The sequence below is a fragment of the Mesoplodon mirus genome (assembly GCF_964341445.2).
Source record: "Mesoplodon mirus genome assembly, chromosome: 5".
NCBI classification, from domain to species: domain Eukaryota; kingdom Metazoa; phylum Chordata; class Mammalia; order Artiodactyla; family Ziphiidae; genus Mesoplodon; species Mesoplodon mirus.
The window spans coordinates 44,656,288-44,673,707 of NC_138980.1; the positions used below are offsets into that span (position 1 = coordinate 44,656,288).

At 56.6% G+C, this 17,420-nt stretch overlaps 1 protein-coding gene across 2 annotated transcripts; it reads left to right on the forward strand.

Annotated features, from left to right (window-relative positions):
- Positions 1–358: 358 nt before the first annotated feature.
- JAK3 (Janus kinase 3) lies at positions 359–16,303 on the forward strand. Of its 2 annotated transcripts, none has more exons than XM_082623587.1 (24): positions 359–435; positions 2,695–2,891; positions 3,345–3,468; positions 3,781–3,892; positions 4,070–4,215; positions 4,638–4,932; positions 5,483–5,605; positions 5,705–5,862; positions 6,313–6,424; positions 6,634–6,820; positions 7,397–7,524; positions 7,754–7,885; positions 8,471–8,555; positions 9,386–9,513; positions 10,216–10,348; positions 10,431–10,582; positions 10,722–10,872; positions 11,518–11,657; positions 11,729–11,918; positions 12,417–12,541; positions 12,828–13,000; positions 13,324–13,441; positions 13,806–13,916; positions 14,980–16,303. In XM_082623587.1, exons 2-24 carry the CDS (start codon positions 2,708–2,710, stop codon positions 15,085–15,087), a joined length of 3,315 nt encoding a protein of 1,104 aa, XP_082479713.1. In that variant the 5' UTR covers positions 359–435; positions 2,695–2,707; the 3' UTR covers positions 15,088–16,303. The 2 variants fall into 2 exon arrangements, with proteins under 2 accessions (XP_082479713.1, XP_082479714.1); XM_082623588.1 differs by lacking the exon at positions 359–435 and adding an exon at positions 691–775.
- The last annotated feature ends 1,117 nt before the right edge of the window (positions 16,304–17,420 follow it).

The following is a 17,420-nucleotide window of genomic DNA, read 5'->3' on the forward strand; positions in this document are numbered from 1 at the left end:
CCCTGCCTCCTTCCTGGGCAGATCCAGCCCAGTTCCCTTCCTTAGGTGCGAAATTAGTTCATCTAGGTGCCCAACTCACACATGCCACAGATGGGTAAACTGAGGCTGGAGAAGCCAGGGTGTTGCCAGGGCCCCACAGAGAGTGAGTCCTGCAGCCTGCTGAGGCCCCTCTGTGTGACCTGGGCCCTTCTCTGTGCTGTCACCCCTTCCCTTAGGTCTGGGGTCTCCAGCAGCCTGTCTGAGCAGGACTGCTGCTGCAGAGGCTTCCGGAACTTTCTGCCCCTCCCCCCCATCGCCCACATGGCCATGACTTTCGGTAAGTGACAGCAGCTCAGGAAGCTGAGGGGCCCACACAGGAAGGAGCGAGTGGGACTTTCCTCCCGCTGTTGCTCGCCTCTGCCCTCCCGTAGCTGGCCCAGAGGTCCTCACCTCCAGGTAAGAGCTGGTGGTGCCACAGGGCTCTGGTCGGGGATGGGCGTGGGAGGAGACTGTGTGGATGGTCGCAGCTGGGGACAAAGGCAAGTTTGCCTTTCAGGCCTCTGAGGAAAGCTGCCAGATGTGAGCTGGGACAGCTGGGTGTGTGGCCTCTGGCAAAGCGCTCCCCTCTCTGGGCCTCAGTTTCGTTCTGCATAGGAGACCTCGACTTCCCAGCTTCCTGGACCTGAAAGAATAATTGCGCATGCGCCCAGGGCTCCCGGTCCCTGAGGGGACAGTTCGAAGCCCCTAAAATCCCAGGTCCCAGGCCGGAACACTGGGGGACCAGCCAACCTTCCCGGTATGCGGGACTTTTGGTGTTAAAACAGGGGCATTTTTCTGGGCTCCAGACAGACTTTCTTTTTTTACTTTCAATATTTTAAAAATCATGTTTCTTTCTTTTTTTTTTTTTTTATAAATGTATGTATTTATTTTTGGTTGTGTTGGATCTTCATTGCTGTGAGCAGGCTTTTCTCTGGTTGCGGCGAGCGGGGGCTACTCTTCGTTGCGGTGCGTGGGCTTTTCCTTGCGGCGGCTTCTCTCGCTGCGGGGCACAGCCTCTAGGCACGTGGGCTTCAGTAGTTGTGGCATGTGGGCTCAGCAGTTGCGTCTCGCGGGCCTAGTTGCTCCGCGACATGTGGGATCCTCCTGGACCAGGGCTCGAACCCGTGTCCCTTGCATTGGCAGGTGGATTTCTAACCACTGAGCCACCAGGGAAGCCTTAAAAATCATGTTTCTTTAAGATTTATTTTAAACACAAGACACACTGTGTGATTCCATTTACATAAAGGTGCAAATTTGGGCAAGATCAGGACCACTGAGAAATAAGACTGTGGGCACCTCTGTGGGGAGTGACAAGATGGGGTGGTGGCGGGGAGGGTCAGAGCTCACGGGACGGGGACGTTCCAATTCCTGGTCTGGGAGCTGATGACAACGGACTGTCCCTTGGGGAAAGTTCTGTCTCCTCCACGCCCTGCCTCCCTGATGGTAACCCCTAAACCACTGTGCTAAGGGACCTTCCTGTCTGGTTCATCTGGCATTTGTCAAGGGCTTGCTGGGCATGTCACCAAGGATTTGTGCCACTTAGCATGGATTAAACGTGTTGACAGCTCAGGCTGGGCTCAGCAAGCCACCTCACTGAAGCAGGTGGGAATCAGCACATTTCACAGCCGAAAAAGCTGCGTCCCAGCAGTGGAAGCCCTGCTGGGGTCATGAAACCAGAATGCGGTGGGGCTGGGATTTGAACCCATAGCCTGGGGTTTTTACCTATCCCCAGTCCCAGGCTTATATTCTGGGTGTGTTAAAATCTCATTAATGCTATCAGCCCCCCTCCGGCTATTATTTTGGAACATAGTTTTTATCCAACATTCTCTTTTTGTATCTTCTTCATTTGGGTCAATTTACGTGGCTCTTCTCTGTCTCCACCCTTTTCTTCATTGGGTTTGAAACCCAACTCCTCCCTCTACCCAGCCAGGGGTCCTGGGCTCTGGGCCCCCCAGGGCGACAGAGATCTGGAAGTTGGCTGGTGTAGAACACCTGGGAATAAGGTGGGTGGTTTCCTCCTGGGCCTATCCCAGGGAGGGCTTCCTACTATGGGGACCTAATGGTGGGAGTGATGAAAGGAACTGAGATGCAGGGAGCAGGGGAGACACACAGAGATCTCTGTTGACTGAGTCATCAGTCTGGATCTGCCCCCAAGGCATGCATCACACCAGCTGCAAAAGCTCCTAGCCCCAGCCTCAGAAATGCTTGAATCCTCCAGCTTCACAGGGAGGGATGGCCACTTCTATCCCCACCCATGTGCACAGGCCAGTATCTATCTGCTTTCTGGTTGGCAAATCCCTATATCTGTGATTGATTAGTCATGCCTGTCTGGAGAATTGTTGGAGAGGTGGTATGTGTGGAGGCTGGAGATCGACTAGAGATGTCTGTCCTGGGCACCAATAGTCTGGAGTGTCAGTTCACACAAAGTTGTGTGAACGTCTTGCAGCCTCCCAGCACAGCCCTCACCTGGGGGGTTATGGCTCCTCACCCACCTTGCACACTCAGCTCCCCCTCTCTATCTCTCTCCATCTCTGAGTTTCCCTCTGTCCCTGTCTTCTCTTTCTCCAGCTTCATCCCTACCTCACTCATCAGCATCTCTGCCCCCAACCCCACCCCAGAAGCTTTGTAGCCTTGTCCCCTGATCACAACTGAGGGGCTGCCTCTTTCTGTGTCCAGGCAGGCTGCACTCATGGCACCTCCAAGTGAGGAGACGCCCCTGATCCCTCAGCGCTCCTGCAGCCTCTCCTCTTCAGAGGTTGGTGCCCTGCACGTGCTGCTGCCCCCTCGGGGCCCTGGACCCCCGCAGTGCCTATCCTTCTCCTTTGGGGACCACTCAGCTGAAGAGCTCTGTGTTTGGGCTGCTAAGGCCAGTGGTGAGTGGGTCCCTAGAAGGCTTGGCCAGAGGGAGGGGTAGGACTGTGCGGAACACAGATTGGGAGCTGCCAAGTGGAGTCAGCATTGGTGCTGGGGTTAGAGGGATGAGTAGGGGTGTGGTAAGGGAGGAGGGTGCACAGGAAACGGCATGTGCAAAGACTCAGAGGCGTGATGGTATACTAGGGGAAACAGCTGGTCATCCCTCGAGGTAAACTGTACATGGAAAGAGATGCTCTGGGTAGAGGGGCAGGGAGCCCTGAGAAGCAGACTGAGCACATGGCTTCTCTCCTAAGGGCAATGGGGAGCCCTAGAATGGGTGCGAGCAGGGGTGGGACATGGTGTCAGAGCTGAGGATGAGAAAAAGCCTGTGGGGCTGCATGGGGATAACATGGCAGCCCTGAAGGAGACAGATGGGGAGACTTGGGAGGGAACTGATGGGGGCATCCCCTCAGGCATCCTGCCCGTGTACCACTCCCTCTTTGCTCTGGCCTTGGAGGACCTGTCCTGTTGGTTCCCCCCGAGCCACATCTTCTCCGTGGAGGACACAGGCACCCAGGTCCTTGTCTACAGGCTCCGGTAGGAAGTATCCCCTGCCCCCACCCCCACAGGTATGGGTTAAATGATACCGAGAGGGCATGCCTTTGGCTGAGGGAAATGGGAGTTTAAAACAACAGTGACCCTTCGATCATCATCTCCACGTACCTCCTGGTGGATGCCCCAGGGAGGGCGTGGTCACTGCTCATTTCACAGGTGAGGAAACTAATGCCAGAGAGGGTAGGTCACTTGTCCAAGGTCACACAGCAAGTCACTGGCATAACCTGGGCTTTTTGAGGTCCTGGCACAGTCCCTCCATCGTATCCCCACTCCAGGGTTCTCCCTCTCGCACAGCTTTTACTTCCCCAACTGGTTTGGGCTAGAGAAGTGTCACCGCTTTGGGCTACGAAAGGACTTAGCCAGTGCCATCCTTGACCTGCCAGTCCTGGAGCACCTCTTTGCCCAGGTAGGGGTCTGCCTGGGGCTCAGCCCAGGGGTGAGGTCCCTGGGGCAATATCAGGGCTCGTGGTTGGGCAGCCTCGGCTGACCCTCCCTGTGGCAGTGCAGGGGTGGAGGTCAGCCCAGGTGTGGGGGTCTACAGAGCAACATCAGGGCTCATGGTTGGGCTGTGACTGGCCTGCAGCACCGCAATGACCTGGTCAGCGGCCGCCTCCCGATGGGCCTCAGCCTCAAGGAGCAGGGTGAGTGTCTCAGCTTGGCTGTGCTGGACCTGGCCCAGATGGCCCTCGAGCAGGGTCAGAGGCCCGAGGAGCTGCTGAAGACCATCAGGTGAGGGCTTCCAGGCTGTGGCGCCCAGCCTCTACCTAGGAGTGAGCCAGCATGGCTCCACCAGGGCACTGCCAGAGTCCAGGCCCACCTTGGGGTTGCCCACCTTGGGGCTGCCCACCTACAAGCCACCAGTGTGTTCATGTCACCCAGCCCACACCCCTCCTTTCAACACAGTCCCACTGAGACTCCATTGTCGGGCTTCAGGCAGCTAAAAGGACTATGTGTGTCTCTGTCTGTCTTATGGGCCCCAATGGCCCTTCCTATAGAGGCCTTACGCCCATGCCTGTCCCTGAGTGTGTCTCTGTGCCCCCCTACTGAGGCGACACTCCAGCCCCTCAACTAAAGTCTGGGTTGATGTACGTCCCTGCCCTCCCTGCGGAGGCCCCTCTCCACATTGAGGGCCCCACTCCCCCCGCTCGCAGCTACAAGGTCTGCCTGCCCCCCGGCCTGCGCGACCTGATCCAGGGCCTGAGCTTCGTGACGCGGAGGCGTATCCGAAGGACAGTGCGCCGGGCCTTGAGCCGCTTGGCCGCCTGCCAGGCTGATAAGCACTCGCTCATGGCCAAGTACATCATGGACCTCGAGCGGCTGGACCCAGACAGGGCCACCGAGACCTTCCGCGTGGGCCTCCCCGGAGCTGCTGGTGGTCAGGATGCGCCGGGGCAGCTCCGCGTGGCTGGCGGCAGCGGCATCGCCTGGAGCCCGGGAGAACACGAGGTGCGAGGTCGGGTGGGTTGGGGCTCTGGGCAGGGCCAACGGCGGGGGCGGGGCCAGGGGAGGGGCAAGGAAGTGGGAGGGGCTGTGAGGGGCGGGGCCGAAGAGAAGAGGGACTGTGAGAGGGCTTGTGGGGGAGGGCACCCGGCTGAGTGAGGTGTAGGGCTGAGCGAGGAGGTGGGAATGAAATGGGCGGGGCGTAGAGGGAGGGGCTAGTTGGGTGGGCGGGGCTCAGAGTGGGGCTAACTGCAGGTTGAGGGAAGAGGCAGGACTGAGGGTGGGTGGGGCTCCCGAGTGTACTAAGAGACACCGCGAGATAAAGTGGAGCTAAGTGAGGGAGGGGCTCGGGGTGAGGTGGGCTGGGGGACCTGCCGAGAGAAGGAGGCGGGGTTTGGCAGTGGTGGGGTGGGAGAGGGACGTGACTGGATGAGGCTGAGAGGGGCGGGTCTCATGAGTATGGGTTGTATGGGTTGGTGGGGTCCAGGCTTCCAAAAGGGAATGGGGGCTCGGAGTGGGAGGGATCCTCAGCTGCAGTCCTCCCCCTTCTTCCCAGGTCCTCCAGCCCTTCTGCGACTTTCCAGAAATCGTGGATATCAGCATCAAGCAGGCCCCACGCATTGGCCCCGCCGGGGAGCACCGCCTGGTCACCATCACCAGGACAGACAACCAGATCCTGGTGGGTGCTGGACCCCGTTCCCCTCCTGCCTTACCCGAGGGCAGGGATGCGGGACTGTCACCCTCGGGCCGCAGCGTGCGCTGACGCGGATCCTCACAGGAGGCCGAGTTCCCGGGGCTGCCCGCAGCGTTGTCCTTCGTGGCGCTCGTGGATGGCTACTTCCGGCTGACCACTGACTCCGGGCACTACTTCTGCAAGGAGGTGGCGCCGCCGCGGCTGCTGGAGCAGGTGGCTGTGCAGTGCCATGGCCCCATCACGTAAGGACCCGCCCCCATGTGGCCAGACTCACCGGGACCGAATCTCAGTCACTCCCCATCTTGGAGCCTCTGTGTCCTCGCCTTTCAGGAGCCCTGGACAAGGGATCAAGTGCTTGAACAGCGCCAGGTGCATAGTTGGCGCTCAACGAGTCTAGGGTCTCCTTTCTGCTGCCAGGGCAGCCGCTTCCCTCCTCGAGGTCCCAGAGCCATTTTCTGGGGATGCTCGCAGTGCCCGGCTTCACCTGCAGCCTCCTCTTTAACCCCTGAGGCAGAAGCCTAACTTCTGGCTCAATTTATAAATGGGAGGGAGTGAGGGAATGTTACCTGGTGACCTTCCCAGGGCTTCAGAGAAACCAGAATTAGAACTCAGGTTTAGTTTGGTTTCTCTGCCTCTATCTCTCTGTTTCTCTCCATCTTCGAATCTCAGTTCCCTCCCACCTTTCCCCACAGCTTGGATTTTGCCATCAACAAACTCAAGGCTGGGGGTTCACTTCCCGGCTCCTACGTTCTCCGCCGCAGTCCTCAGGATTTCGACAGCTACCTCCTAACTGTCTGTGTCCCGGTCAGTCTACCATAGGGGCCAGGAGGGCAAGGAGGGCTTCCTGGAGGAGATGATATTTGAGCTGAGAACTGAAAGATGAGTCAGCATTACTTCCTGAAGAAGGGGAGGGAAAAGGCATTCCCAGTGAAGGGAACAGCATAGGCAAAGGCTTGGAGATTTGAGGGAGAGGGTGCCGCCCACTCCCACTCAGGGATCACTCCTCTTTGCAGACCCCCCTGGGCCCTGATTACAAGGGCTGCCTCATCCGGTGCGACCCCACAGGAACCTTCTCCCTGGCTGGCCTTGGCCATCCCCACAGCAGTCTTCGAGAGCTCCTGGCAGCCTATTGGGATGGTGGGTTGCACGTGGATGGGGTTGAGCTGAACCTCACCTTCTGCTGCACCCCCAGACCCAAAGGTGAGCCTGCCTTCTCCCCTGAGCTGAGTGATCAATCTGGGTCCCTGCCTTTCTGTGTCTGTTCCAGCTCTTGTATGGCAAGTGGCAGAGACTGCAGGTCAAGGTAGTTTAGGAGGGAAAAAAAGGTGATTCGGGACTCGTGGGATAGAGGCTGCTTTCAGGCATGGTTAGATCCGGGCACAGCTGGATCTGAGTGATGTCACTAGCACTTAGCCTCTGTCCATCTCTTGCCTCTTCCTCTGGGTGAATTTTGCTCTCAGACAAACCCCTTCGATGGGACAGCTTTGAGGTGTGAGTTCTTCAGAGTCTCCCAGAATCCCTAGCAGGACTGAGACCAGGCTGCCCACAGCATCATCTGCTCAGTTGCACCCCCTGCAGGGTTTCTTCCCTCTCTGTCTCACTCTCCCACCCCTCAATGGGACTTCCTGGAGTCTCCTTTCAAATAAATTATGTGCCCTGGAGTCCTCCTCTTAGTATTGGCTTCTGAAGAAGACTCCACACTGAGACAGGGAGTGAGCAAACCTTTGAGGACCTTTCACCTCTGACCTCTGGTTTTCTTCCATCCACTCCCCATAGAAAAGTCCAATCTGATTGTGGTCCGGAGAGATTGCAACCCACCCACATCATCCCCTGTTCAGCCCCAATCCCAATGCCAGCTGAGTCAGATGACATTTCACAAGATCCCTGCTGACAGCCTGGAGTGGGTAAGGGGCCCCAGGAAATGGGGGGGATACCTCAGTTGAGATCCAGAAAGACCAGGTCTACATCCCTCTCTTCTGTGTGGCCTCAGGCATGTGATGTAACCTCCCTATGCCTCTGTTTCATCATCTGTAAAATAAGTCCATTACCTGTGCCTTGCTTGGACCAGGGCTAGGGGACTGGATCCATGGGAGCCCCCTTACTGGCCTCTCATGTTGCCCCCTCACTCTCCAGCATGAGAACCTGGGTCATGGGTCCTTTACCAAGATTTACCGGGGCTGTCGCCATGAGGTTGTGGATGGGGAGGCCCGAGAGACAGAGGTGCTGCTCAAAGTGATGGATGCCAAGCACAAGAACTGCATGGAGGTGAGCAGGGTGGGACCAGGCCTCCTGGGTTAGAGCCTGGGTGGAGAGAGGGTCATGGATTCAGAGAAATTTGAAACACACAGGGTCTTAAAACAACAGAAATGTAGCCACAGCATCTCCATGAAATATAGAAGGGTCAGGGCAGTTAGATGCAAACAGAAAGAGTACACCAGACAGAGGGAACAGCCAGTGCAAAGGTCCTGAGGCAGGGCCAAGCTTGGCATGTTTAAGGAACAGCAAGGAGGCCAGTGGGTCAGAGAGGAACGAGCAAAGGAGAAGAGAGGAATGATGCCGATGCAGGCATCAGCAGGGGCTGGGCATCACAGAGGAAGGTTTGGGCCCTTCTCAAACCCCAAATCTCCCACTTGTGTGAGAGATTCAAGGTAGAATACAGTGGGGACTTCCTGCCTCCATCAGAAAATCATGATACAGAGTGCTGTGTGCACTAATGGTGGACTCCAGGGCCAAAGGAGGCTGGCGGCCAGGTCTCCTGAGGCAGGTGTGAGAGCAGCAAGTTTAGGGTCCTTGGTCTGACCCTGAAGTGGAAGAAACCCACGCATCTTCTCTCCCTTCTTTCCTCCCCAGTCATTCCTGGAAGCAGCGACCTTGATGAGTCAAGTGTCATACCAGCATCTCGTGTTGCTCCATGGCGTGTGCATGGCTGGAGACAGTGAGAGACATGCCCCGCCCCACCCCTGCCCTGCCTCATTGAGCCCAGCAATAGCTATACACATCCAGAGCCTGCCCTGGCTGGGGGTCCATTCCACCAGGGTCTATCACCCTCCCCCTCAAATCTCCAAGCCTATACCCATCTCCATGAATCATCCCTCCTTGGGCAAGCAACTCCAGGCTCCCACCTATACCAGCCCCCCAAATTATCTCAAGTCAGGCAGACCTGGGTTCCAATCTCACTCTGTTGCAGATTTGCAAGGTCCACGCCACCTCTCCATGCCTCTGTTCCATCAGTTCAGCTCATCAGCTATTTATTGGGAGCCCAGTATGTGCCAGGAGCTGGATGCCTAGCATAGAACACGATAAGCTGAGCAGGATGATAAATGATTTTGTGTGATGGGGGCAGCGCAGGGCATTGTGGGTGATCAGAGGCTGCTAACCCAGCTTGGAGGTCAAGCAATGATTCTGGGTAGGCAAGGATAAGTTCTAAGCTGGAAAGGCAAGGGTAAGTTCTAAGCTGGAAAGGCAAGGATAAATAGGCATTAGGGAAGTGAAGGAAGAGGGATGTCCCAGGCAGAAACACAGAACATGCAAAGGGCTGGAAGTGAGTCATGGAGAGAGCTTGGCACCTTCCAGGCATTTCAGACAAATGGTTCTGAGATGGGAAATGGGGAGGAAGAGAGGTGAGTGGGGTAAGGATGGAGGAATAGGGGAGGGAAAAGTCAGAGCTGAGAGTTCAAGGGACCCTTGAAGGTGGAGATGGGGCAGAGCCTGTTGAACACAAGTACAGTCTTACCTCCCAACCGTGCCCCTCCCTACTGCCACCAGGCATAATGGTGCAGGAATTTGTATACCTGGGAGCACTGGACACATATCTGCGCAAGTGTGGCCAGCTGGTGCTGGCCAGCTGGAAGCTACAGGTGATCAAACAGCTGGCTTATGCCCTCAACTATCTGGTGAGTGCTCCTCTGCGGCTCCACCCTCCATTCACAGAGTGTACGGGACTTTGAGAGTGGGCTCTGTCGTGTGGACAGGAGTTTGGCAAGGGTGCAAGGGGAGGGCATTTTAGAATGAGAGAACAGCATATAAACAGGTTCAGAGGTGTAAGAGCAGAAGGGAACAGCTTGTAATTCATGGAAATTGAGGGGAGTAGTGAGCAATGAGGCTGGCCAGGGAGGGAGGCTTTCCAGAAGAAAGAACATTAGAGTTGGGACCTTGAAGATTAAGTAGAAGTTCATTAAGAAGAGAAAGGAAGGAGGGCATGTCAGGCTGAGGGAACAGCCTGGGCAAAGGCTGCAGCTCAGAAGGTGTATTGCCTGTCTTGGGGTGCACCAGGCAGGTTGCCTGGCAGGAGAACAGGGTGGAGATGTGGGAGAGAGAAGCTCATGGGAAGAGTGAACAAGAGCTGGATCTCAAAGGGCCTTGAGTGCTGGGCTGAGGACCTTTGACTTTATCCTGAAGGGAGTGGGGAGCCATGGGATGGGGGAGCAGTGTTTGAGAAGAGGGTGGGACATGGTGGGTGGACTGCCAATAGTCTAGGGAAGATGCTGAAGTATGGCCTGAGCAGTACCAGGTGGGCTTTGAAGGATGTGCAGGAGTTCGCCAGCCAGAATATTCATTCATCATTCTTGGCATTTTCCTATGCTTGGTCCACTTAGGAAGACAAAGGTCTCCCTCACGGCAATGTCTCAGCCCGGAAGGTGCTCCTGGCTCGGGAGGGGGCTGACGGGAACCTGCCTTTCATCAAGCTGAGTGACCCTGGTGTCAGCCCCACTGTGCTAAGCCTGGAGAGTAAGTGCTGAGGGGTGGAGGAGGGAGGGGCCTCGTGAGGCAAGGAAGTAGATCCCTGACCCCATCTTTGCCTCTCCACCAGTGCTCACTGACAGGATCCCCTGGGTGGCCCCTGAGTGTCTCCAGGAGGCCCGAACACTTGGCTTGGAAGCTGACAAGTGGGGCTTTGGTGCCACAGTCTGGGAGGTGTTCAGCGGTGTCACAATGCCCATCAGCACCCTGGATCCTGCCAAGGTCAGAGCACGAGTATTGGCCTCTAGAGCTCTCATTTGACAGAAGGGTAGACTGAAGTCCAGCTTGGGGAGGATGGGGGTGTCTGGGGGTGCCTTCTGAGGGTGCACTGGGGGTGACCAGCCCCTCCTCCTGCCCTCAGAAGCTCCAGTTTTACCAGGAACGGCAGCAACTGCCTGCACTCAAGTGGATGGAGCTGGCCCTGCTGATCCAACAGTGCATGGCCTACGAGCCAGGCCAGAGGCCCTCTTTCCGTGCTGTCATCCGTGACCTGAATAGCCTCATCACTTCAGGTGCCCACTGGGCCAGGCAGGGTGGGGAGGGCCAGCATGTCATATTGGGCCCAGTAGGAGAGCGAGGTTTGCATGTAGAGCCTGCCCTGTGTGCCTGGCAAGGTTGGAATGGTTGGTGACTGTGACAGTCAGCACGAGTTTCAACAGCTGCTGTAACAAACAGGCCCCTCAATTCAAGGTTGAACATGATGGATGTTTAGCTCTCATTCAATGAGGGTGTCCAGGTCAACAAGAAACTCTCCCTTTGTGGTTCCCTCCATCCCATGGCCTCAGGCCCCTGCTGGATCCTCTGCAAACAAGAGAGAGTGTAGAAGGTCCCACCTAGGTTTCCATGGGCCAGGCCTAAGGGGGCATTCAGCATGTCCCTGTCCCCTATCAGCCTGAGCTCAGTCATTTGACCATACCCCATGGCAGTGGAGTCTGGGAAATGCCCTTCTGTCTGTGTACAGCATGTGCACTGCATAAGAGGGCTGCCTTTGCCCAGGAGCACCTTTTTCCAGCCCCACAAAGTACTTCTTGGCTTGCAGAGGCCCTGCCATAATGCACAGAGAGGCTAAGCATTCAGATGGAGGTCACACAGCAAGCCAGTTAGGAGTGGGGGCTTAGGGCCCAATGCACTGCTCACTCACTGCCTGTGCCCCCCAGATTATGAGCTCCTCTCAGACCCCACACCTGGTGCCCTGGCTCCCCATGATGGGCTTTGGAATGGCGCCCAGCTCTATGCCTGCCAGGACCCTACCATCTTTGAGGAGAGACACCTCAAGTACATCTCACAGCTGGGCAAGGTGAGGAGGGTTAGGCTGGGGTGGGTGGGGTAGCACCCATGCACGTGGACACCAGCCCTGCTCTCCTCCAGGGCAACTTTGGCAGCGTGGAACTGTGCCGCTATGACCCGCTGGGCGACAACACAGGTGCCCTGGTGGCCGTGAAGCAGTTGCAGCACAGCGGGCCAGAACAGCAGAGGGACTTCCAGCGGGAGATCCAGATCCTCAAAGCCCTCCACAGTGACTTCATTGTCAAGTACCGGGGTGTCAGCTATGGCCCAGGTGAGCCACCTCCCAAGTGGATGCTCTTCAAATCACACATCCTCATCCTTCTGCAGTACCATTTTAGGGTGGTCTGAGAACGCCAGTGCGGGTGCTACTGACTGGTCTTTTTTTTTCTTTTAATTAATTTTTATTGGAGCATAGTTGCTTTACAATATTGTGTTAGTTTCTGCTGTACAGCAAAGTGAATCAGCCATACATATACATATATCCCCCTGACTGGTCTTGTTTACTGATGTAGACTGCCTTGGGATCGACAATTTCCCCACCGGAAAAAATGGGTCATTATGAGGTTTAAAAGAATCAATGAATATTGTAGAAAGTACTCAAAAAGACATTAGCGATAAGCATCACTGTGCCGTTCCCATTTTACAGAAAGCAATATTGAGGCCAGGAGGGACACGAGGTCCCACTCTCAACCGGGAAGGAGAATGGGGAGGGGAGTAGACAAAGTTAGGCCCTGTGGTGACTTCTCCCTGCCTCCCCCGCCTCCCCTAGGCCGCCTGAGCCTGCGGCTGGTCATGGAGTACCTGCCCAGCGGCTGCCTGCGCGACTTCCTGCAGCGGCACCGCGCGCGCCTTGACGCTGGCCGCCTGCTCCTCTACGCCTCGCAAATCTGCAAGGTGCGGGTCGGAAGAGGGCGGGGCGCCCGTCAGATCTGCGGGAACTGACCTGGCTCGACCTGGGCAGGGTCTGCGTGGATTCGCCAGGAAGGCTGAGGGTTGAAGTTTGGGGTCCTGGTCAGGCTGGAAGTGGGGTTGAGTTAGGGCTAAGGTCAGGACTGGAGTGCAGGATGGGTCAGGGGTGGGGTTAGGCTCGGGGTCTGGGTTGGGGCTGGTGTTGGATTCCATGTCAGACTGGGGCCCCTGCGGAGGCATCCTGGGGTCCATATTCCGTGCCCTCCCGCAGGGCATGGAGTACCTGGGCTCCCGCCGCTGCGTGCACCGCGACCTGGCAGCCCGTAACATCCTGGTGGAGAGCGAGACGCATGTCAAAATCGCTGACTTCGGCCTCGCCAAGCTGCTGCCGCTCGACAAAGACTACTACGTGGTCCGCGAGCCAGGCCAGAGCCCCATCTTCTGGTAGAGACCTCGCCCCTGCCCCACCCTTCCTCCCCACTACCCAGGCCCTTCCCCTGCCCCCACCTTCCTGGCCCCGCCCCTCCCCCCAGGGTCTGGGGCCCGCCCTGGCCACGTCCCCACGGCCCCGGCCCCTTCCGGACCACGCTCTTTTTCTTCTTCTGGCTCCGCCCTGACCCCGCCCAGGCCCCGCCCTGGGGCACCCCAGGGTTGGAGACTTTCTCATAACTCCCACCTACCGTGACCAGCTACCCCAGTCCGAGGCTGCGTCCTTTCCCGTCCTCTTCCTTACTGTCGCCCCCCAAGGCCTCCCTGTTGCCCTCCAGGTACGCCCCAGAGTCCCTCTCGGACAACATCTTCTCGCGCCAGTCGGATGTCTGGAGCTTCGGGGTCGTCCTGTACGAGCTCTTCACCTACAGTGACAAGAGCTGTAGCCCCTCAGCCGTGAGTCGGCACCCCTGGACCCCCAAGACCCTCCTCCCCCACAACCCCTTCCTGGCCAACACCCGTCCTGTTTATGCCCTCGTCCCTCTCTTGCTCAGGGTCCTCTGGTCCCAGCATTAGAGGCTCCAGTAGGACCCCTTTTCACTATGGCTGACCCCCACCTCCCATACCACCACAGGCAGCCCCTCCCCCATGCATCACAGACAATTCCTCCTCCTCCATTAAGGAGGGCCCCTTCCCCCACCACGGGTGGGTGATTCCCTTCCTCCCTTCACTGTGGCTGACCCCCACATCACGGGCGGCCACTCCCCCTTCCATCATGGATGGCTCCTCCCCCACCTCGGGCCCTCCCCCTTGGCTCCAGGAGTTCCTGCGGATGATGGGATGTGAGAGAGATGTGCCAGCCCTCTGCCGCCTTCTGGAGCTGCTGGCCGATGGCCAGAGGCTGCCCGCACCTCCTGCCTGTCCTGGTGAGGTGAGCACTGGAGGGCCTGCCTCAGCTTCCCAACTTTGTAGATTCACCAGGGGGCCTGGGCAAGCCTGCTGGTCCCTCTGGGTCTCTCCGCCACAGACATCTCTTGATTGAGAGCAGGGACCAGAGCATGAGGCTGAAGGGGATTTCTGGCCTCTACTTTGCTGCTCTCTCACTGTATGGCAAGTCACAAACACTTTCAGAGCCTCAGTTTACCTGTCTCCAAAATGGGAATAACAATGCCTTATAGGGTGGGAGAGGATCAGATTAGCTAACATCTCTCCATTGCTCAGCTCTGAGCCTGGCATACAGTCGGTGCTCAATAAATGATGATGACTCTTACAGTTTCTCATCACAGCTTTTGTGGAAGTGTCTGACATGTGGTTGGTTATTCACAAATTAATCTGTTCAGGCCACAAACATTTATTGAGCGCTGACTGTGTGCTGGCTCTGTGCTGGGTGCTGGGGATCCAGCAGGGGACAGAAGAGATACTACCCCTCCTCCCTGTAACCAGCAGAAGCTAACAAGAACATTCTGGTGGTGATCAATGTCTGGAAAGAGATGGGGGTGTGTGTGGTCAGGGATGGCCTCTTAGAGGGGTTGAAGGAGGAAGAGGATCTCACCCATGGGGAAAGCTGGGAGAGGGCATTCTCAGTGGAGCACACAGCAGGTGCAAAGGCCCTGAGGTGGGAATGAGTTTGGTGTATTTACAAAATGAGATGGGGGCAATGTGGCTGCATGGAACAAGAGAGGAGGTGATGGAGGTGATGGTAGAGGGAGGGAGGCAGGGGAGGTGATGAAATTTTGTTTTAAGATCCATAGGGAGCCATGGGAGTCTTTGGAGCAAGGGAGGGATGGAGTCTAATTTATATATATATATATATATATATATATATTTTTTTTTTTTTTTTTTTACCCTCCCCTCCCCTCCCCTCCCCCCGCGTCGCGAGTTCCAACCGGGCAGCGAGACCCGGCAGACTCCTAATTTATATTTTAAAACTGAACAGGAGTCATGTCCTTCCTACCACTCACATGTGACCCTGTTGTCTCTTCCCACCCCCTCAGGTTCATGAGCTCATGAAGCTGTGCTGGGCCCCTAGCCCACAAGACCGGCCACCATTCAGCGCCCTGGGCCCCCAGCTGGATGCACTGTGGAGTGGAAGCCAGGAATAGTGTCCAGAGGCAGGAGACCTTGACCTGCTTGTCTAGAGGGAGAACCCCATTCTCTGTCTTTTTTATATCTCCTGCACACAGACCTCTGGGTTCTGGTCTCCATGGACTGGCTGTGTGACCTTGATCAGGGACCTACCCCTCTCTGGCCCTCCCGCTTCAGAGACCCCCTCATGGGGCAAATGACATTGCACTTGGGGGAGCACCCCTGGCTTGTAGAGCAACAGCAGCCTCGTAGCATTGGGAACTTGTAAAGATTCAAGACAGATGCAATGGTGGGGTCTACTGAGCGCCCCCCCAGAATTGAGGGACCAGAGTTAAGTCCCCCCGATCTTCCCAACCTCTGAGGGCCTGTCCTGGAGCTTCCTGTCTCATTTCCAGAGGAGACATTATATAGCTTTAAATATGTGATCTCAGGCTTCTATTCCCCACTGCCTCTTTAGCTGGAGGAAGCCAAGGACAAGAGAGCTGCCCTGGCTGAAAATTCACTTTTTGGGGGGAGCCTGTGTGACTGTTTAGAAATGTGTAAGAGACCAGGAGAAGCTGATGTCCCAGTCCACCCTAACTGAACCTGAGTGTCCCAGGGCTTCAGTTTTCCTCCCTGTATGCTGGGGCCCTTTCTGTCTGGACCAGAGGATCACACAACTGATGACAATGGAGCCTAACAGGAGTTTTTCAGCGGGTGAAGGAAGGAAAGGCATTCTTGGCAGAGGGAACAGCATGGTGAAAGGAGGAGGCTCAGAGTACAGAGGTTAAGAGCACAGGTGTTGGAGCCCATGGTTCTGCCACTTATTTGCTGTGTGATGGTGGGAGAGCTGCTGCTTCTCTCTGGGCCTCAGTTCCATCCTCTGTATAATGGGCAATAGTGTTGGCCCTTTGGCTATACAGAGTCAACTTCTGGAGGCTTGTGAGAAGGCATCTTGTGCAGGTTAAGCTTACCCCACCACTCCTTCACACCAGCCTGTAAGGTTTTTCTGCCACTTTTTGCCTCCCTGGAAAACTCTTATTCATCTCTCAGAACCCCAGCTATCACCTCCTTGCAGCGTTCCCTAGCGTTCTCCCACCACTCCCAGTCAGCCCTGTACTTATGACCCTAGGGCTGGGGTGGTGTCTGCATCCAGCTCCGTCTCTTCTGATGTGGAGGCTCCTTGGGGGCTGGGCTGGGCACAGAGGGGACTCTGGGAGTGTTTGTTGAATGAATAAAGAAATTCAGTGAAAAGGATGGTTTGTTGCTGGACTTGGGCAATGGGGATCCTTGGGGGAGTGTGAGCCGGGGAGGAATGTGCTTAGGGCTGGGGGATAGAGACCCCTGGGGGCCACAATGGGAGCCTCAGGGCAGGCTGGGGGAGGAGGGACAGGAGGATGGGGCTCTCGAGGACAGAAGCCCTCCCCCCAGCCCCAGCTGCTGGCCTTGGCACTGTCCTGGGGAGCTGATTACAGGCTCTTGGTGGGGGGAAGGAACAGGCTGCTCTAGTGGGGGCCAGAGGGCAAGGCCTGGTTGGGAGGGTTAGGCTATGGGGAGGGGTCCAACATTAGCAGGGCCCAAACCAGTCCCTTGTTTGCTCCTCAGGACTGCTGGAAAGATTTCGAGAGTGACAGAGACAGAGAGAGAAAGGCCAAGAGAGACTCGAGAGAGACAGAGGGAGCAGGGGAGAGACACAGACAGAGATCTCTGTGCCTACTGTCGTAGCCTGCTTTGGTGAAAAGGGGGAGGGGCTGCAAGGCCGGGTTTTCAGCTCAGGGTCTCACCCACGTTGGGTTGAGTAACCTCCCTCTCTGCGTTAGTTTCCCTCCTTGGTAAAACTGGCACCCAGACTGGCACCCGGTAGAGGCCCTCCATCCCCTGCCCAACCCAAGGAGACCCTGATGTGGGAGAGGCAGAACCGACCAAGACTCGCAGCCCCAGGGCCCATCCTCTTGTGACCTTGGGCAAGTGTGGGAGTCCCTTCTCTGAGCCTCGGTTTCCTTATTTGTCCACTAATAAGGACAACAAGATTCTGAATGGCCCTGGTCTCAGTTGGCTGGATGCCCACTGCCACCATCCCATGGAATGATTATTTCTCAGTTTATCTATTTCTACTCTTTAAAATGGTTAAAAAATAAAGACTCCTCGGGCTTCCCTGGTGGTGCAGTGGTTGAGAGTTCGCCTGCCGATGCAGGGGACACGGGATCGTGCCCCGGTCCGGGAAGATCCCACATGCCGCGGAGCGGCTGGGCCCGTGAGCCATGGCCGCTGAGCCTGTGCGTCCGGAGCCTGTGCTCTGCAACGGGAGAGGCCACAACGGTGAGAGGCCCGCGTATTGCAAATAAATAAATAAATAAATAAATAAAATAAA

Bases quoted from the DNA above. Each gene is read 5' to 3' on its own strand.
- JAK3 (XM_082623587.1), top strand. From the start codon at position 2,708: ATGGCACCTCCAAGTGAGGAGACGCCCCTGATCCCTCAGCGCTCCTGC. The intron at 6,425-6,633 runs GTCAGTCTACCA...TCCTCTTTGCAG, and splicing joins TCCTAACTGTCTGTGTCCCG to ACCCCCCTGGGCCCTGATTA. The intron at 11,658-11,728 runs GTGAGGAGGGTT...GCTCTCCTCCAG, and splicing joins ACATCTCACAGCTGGGCAAG to GGCAACTTTGGCAGCGTGGA.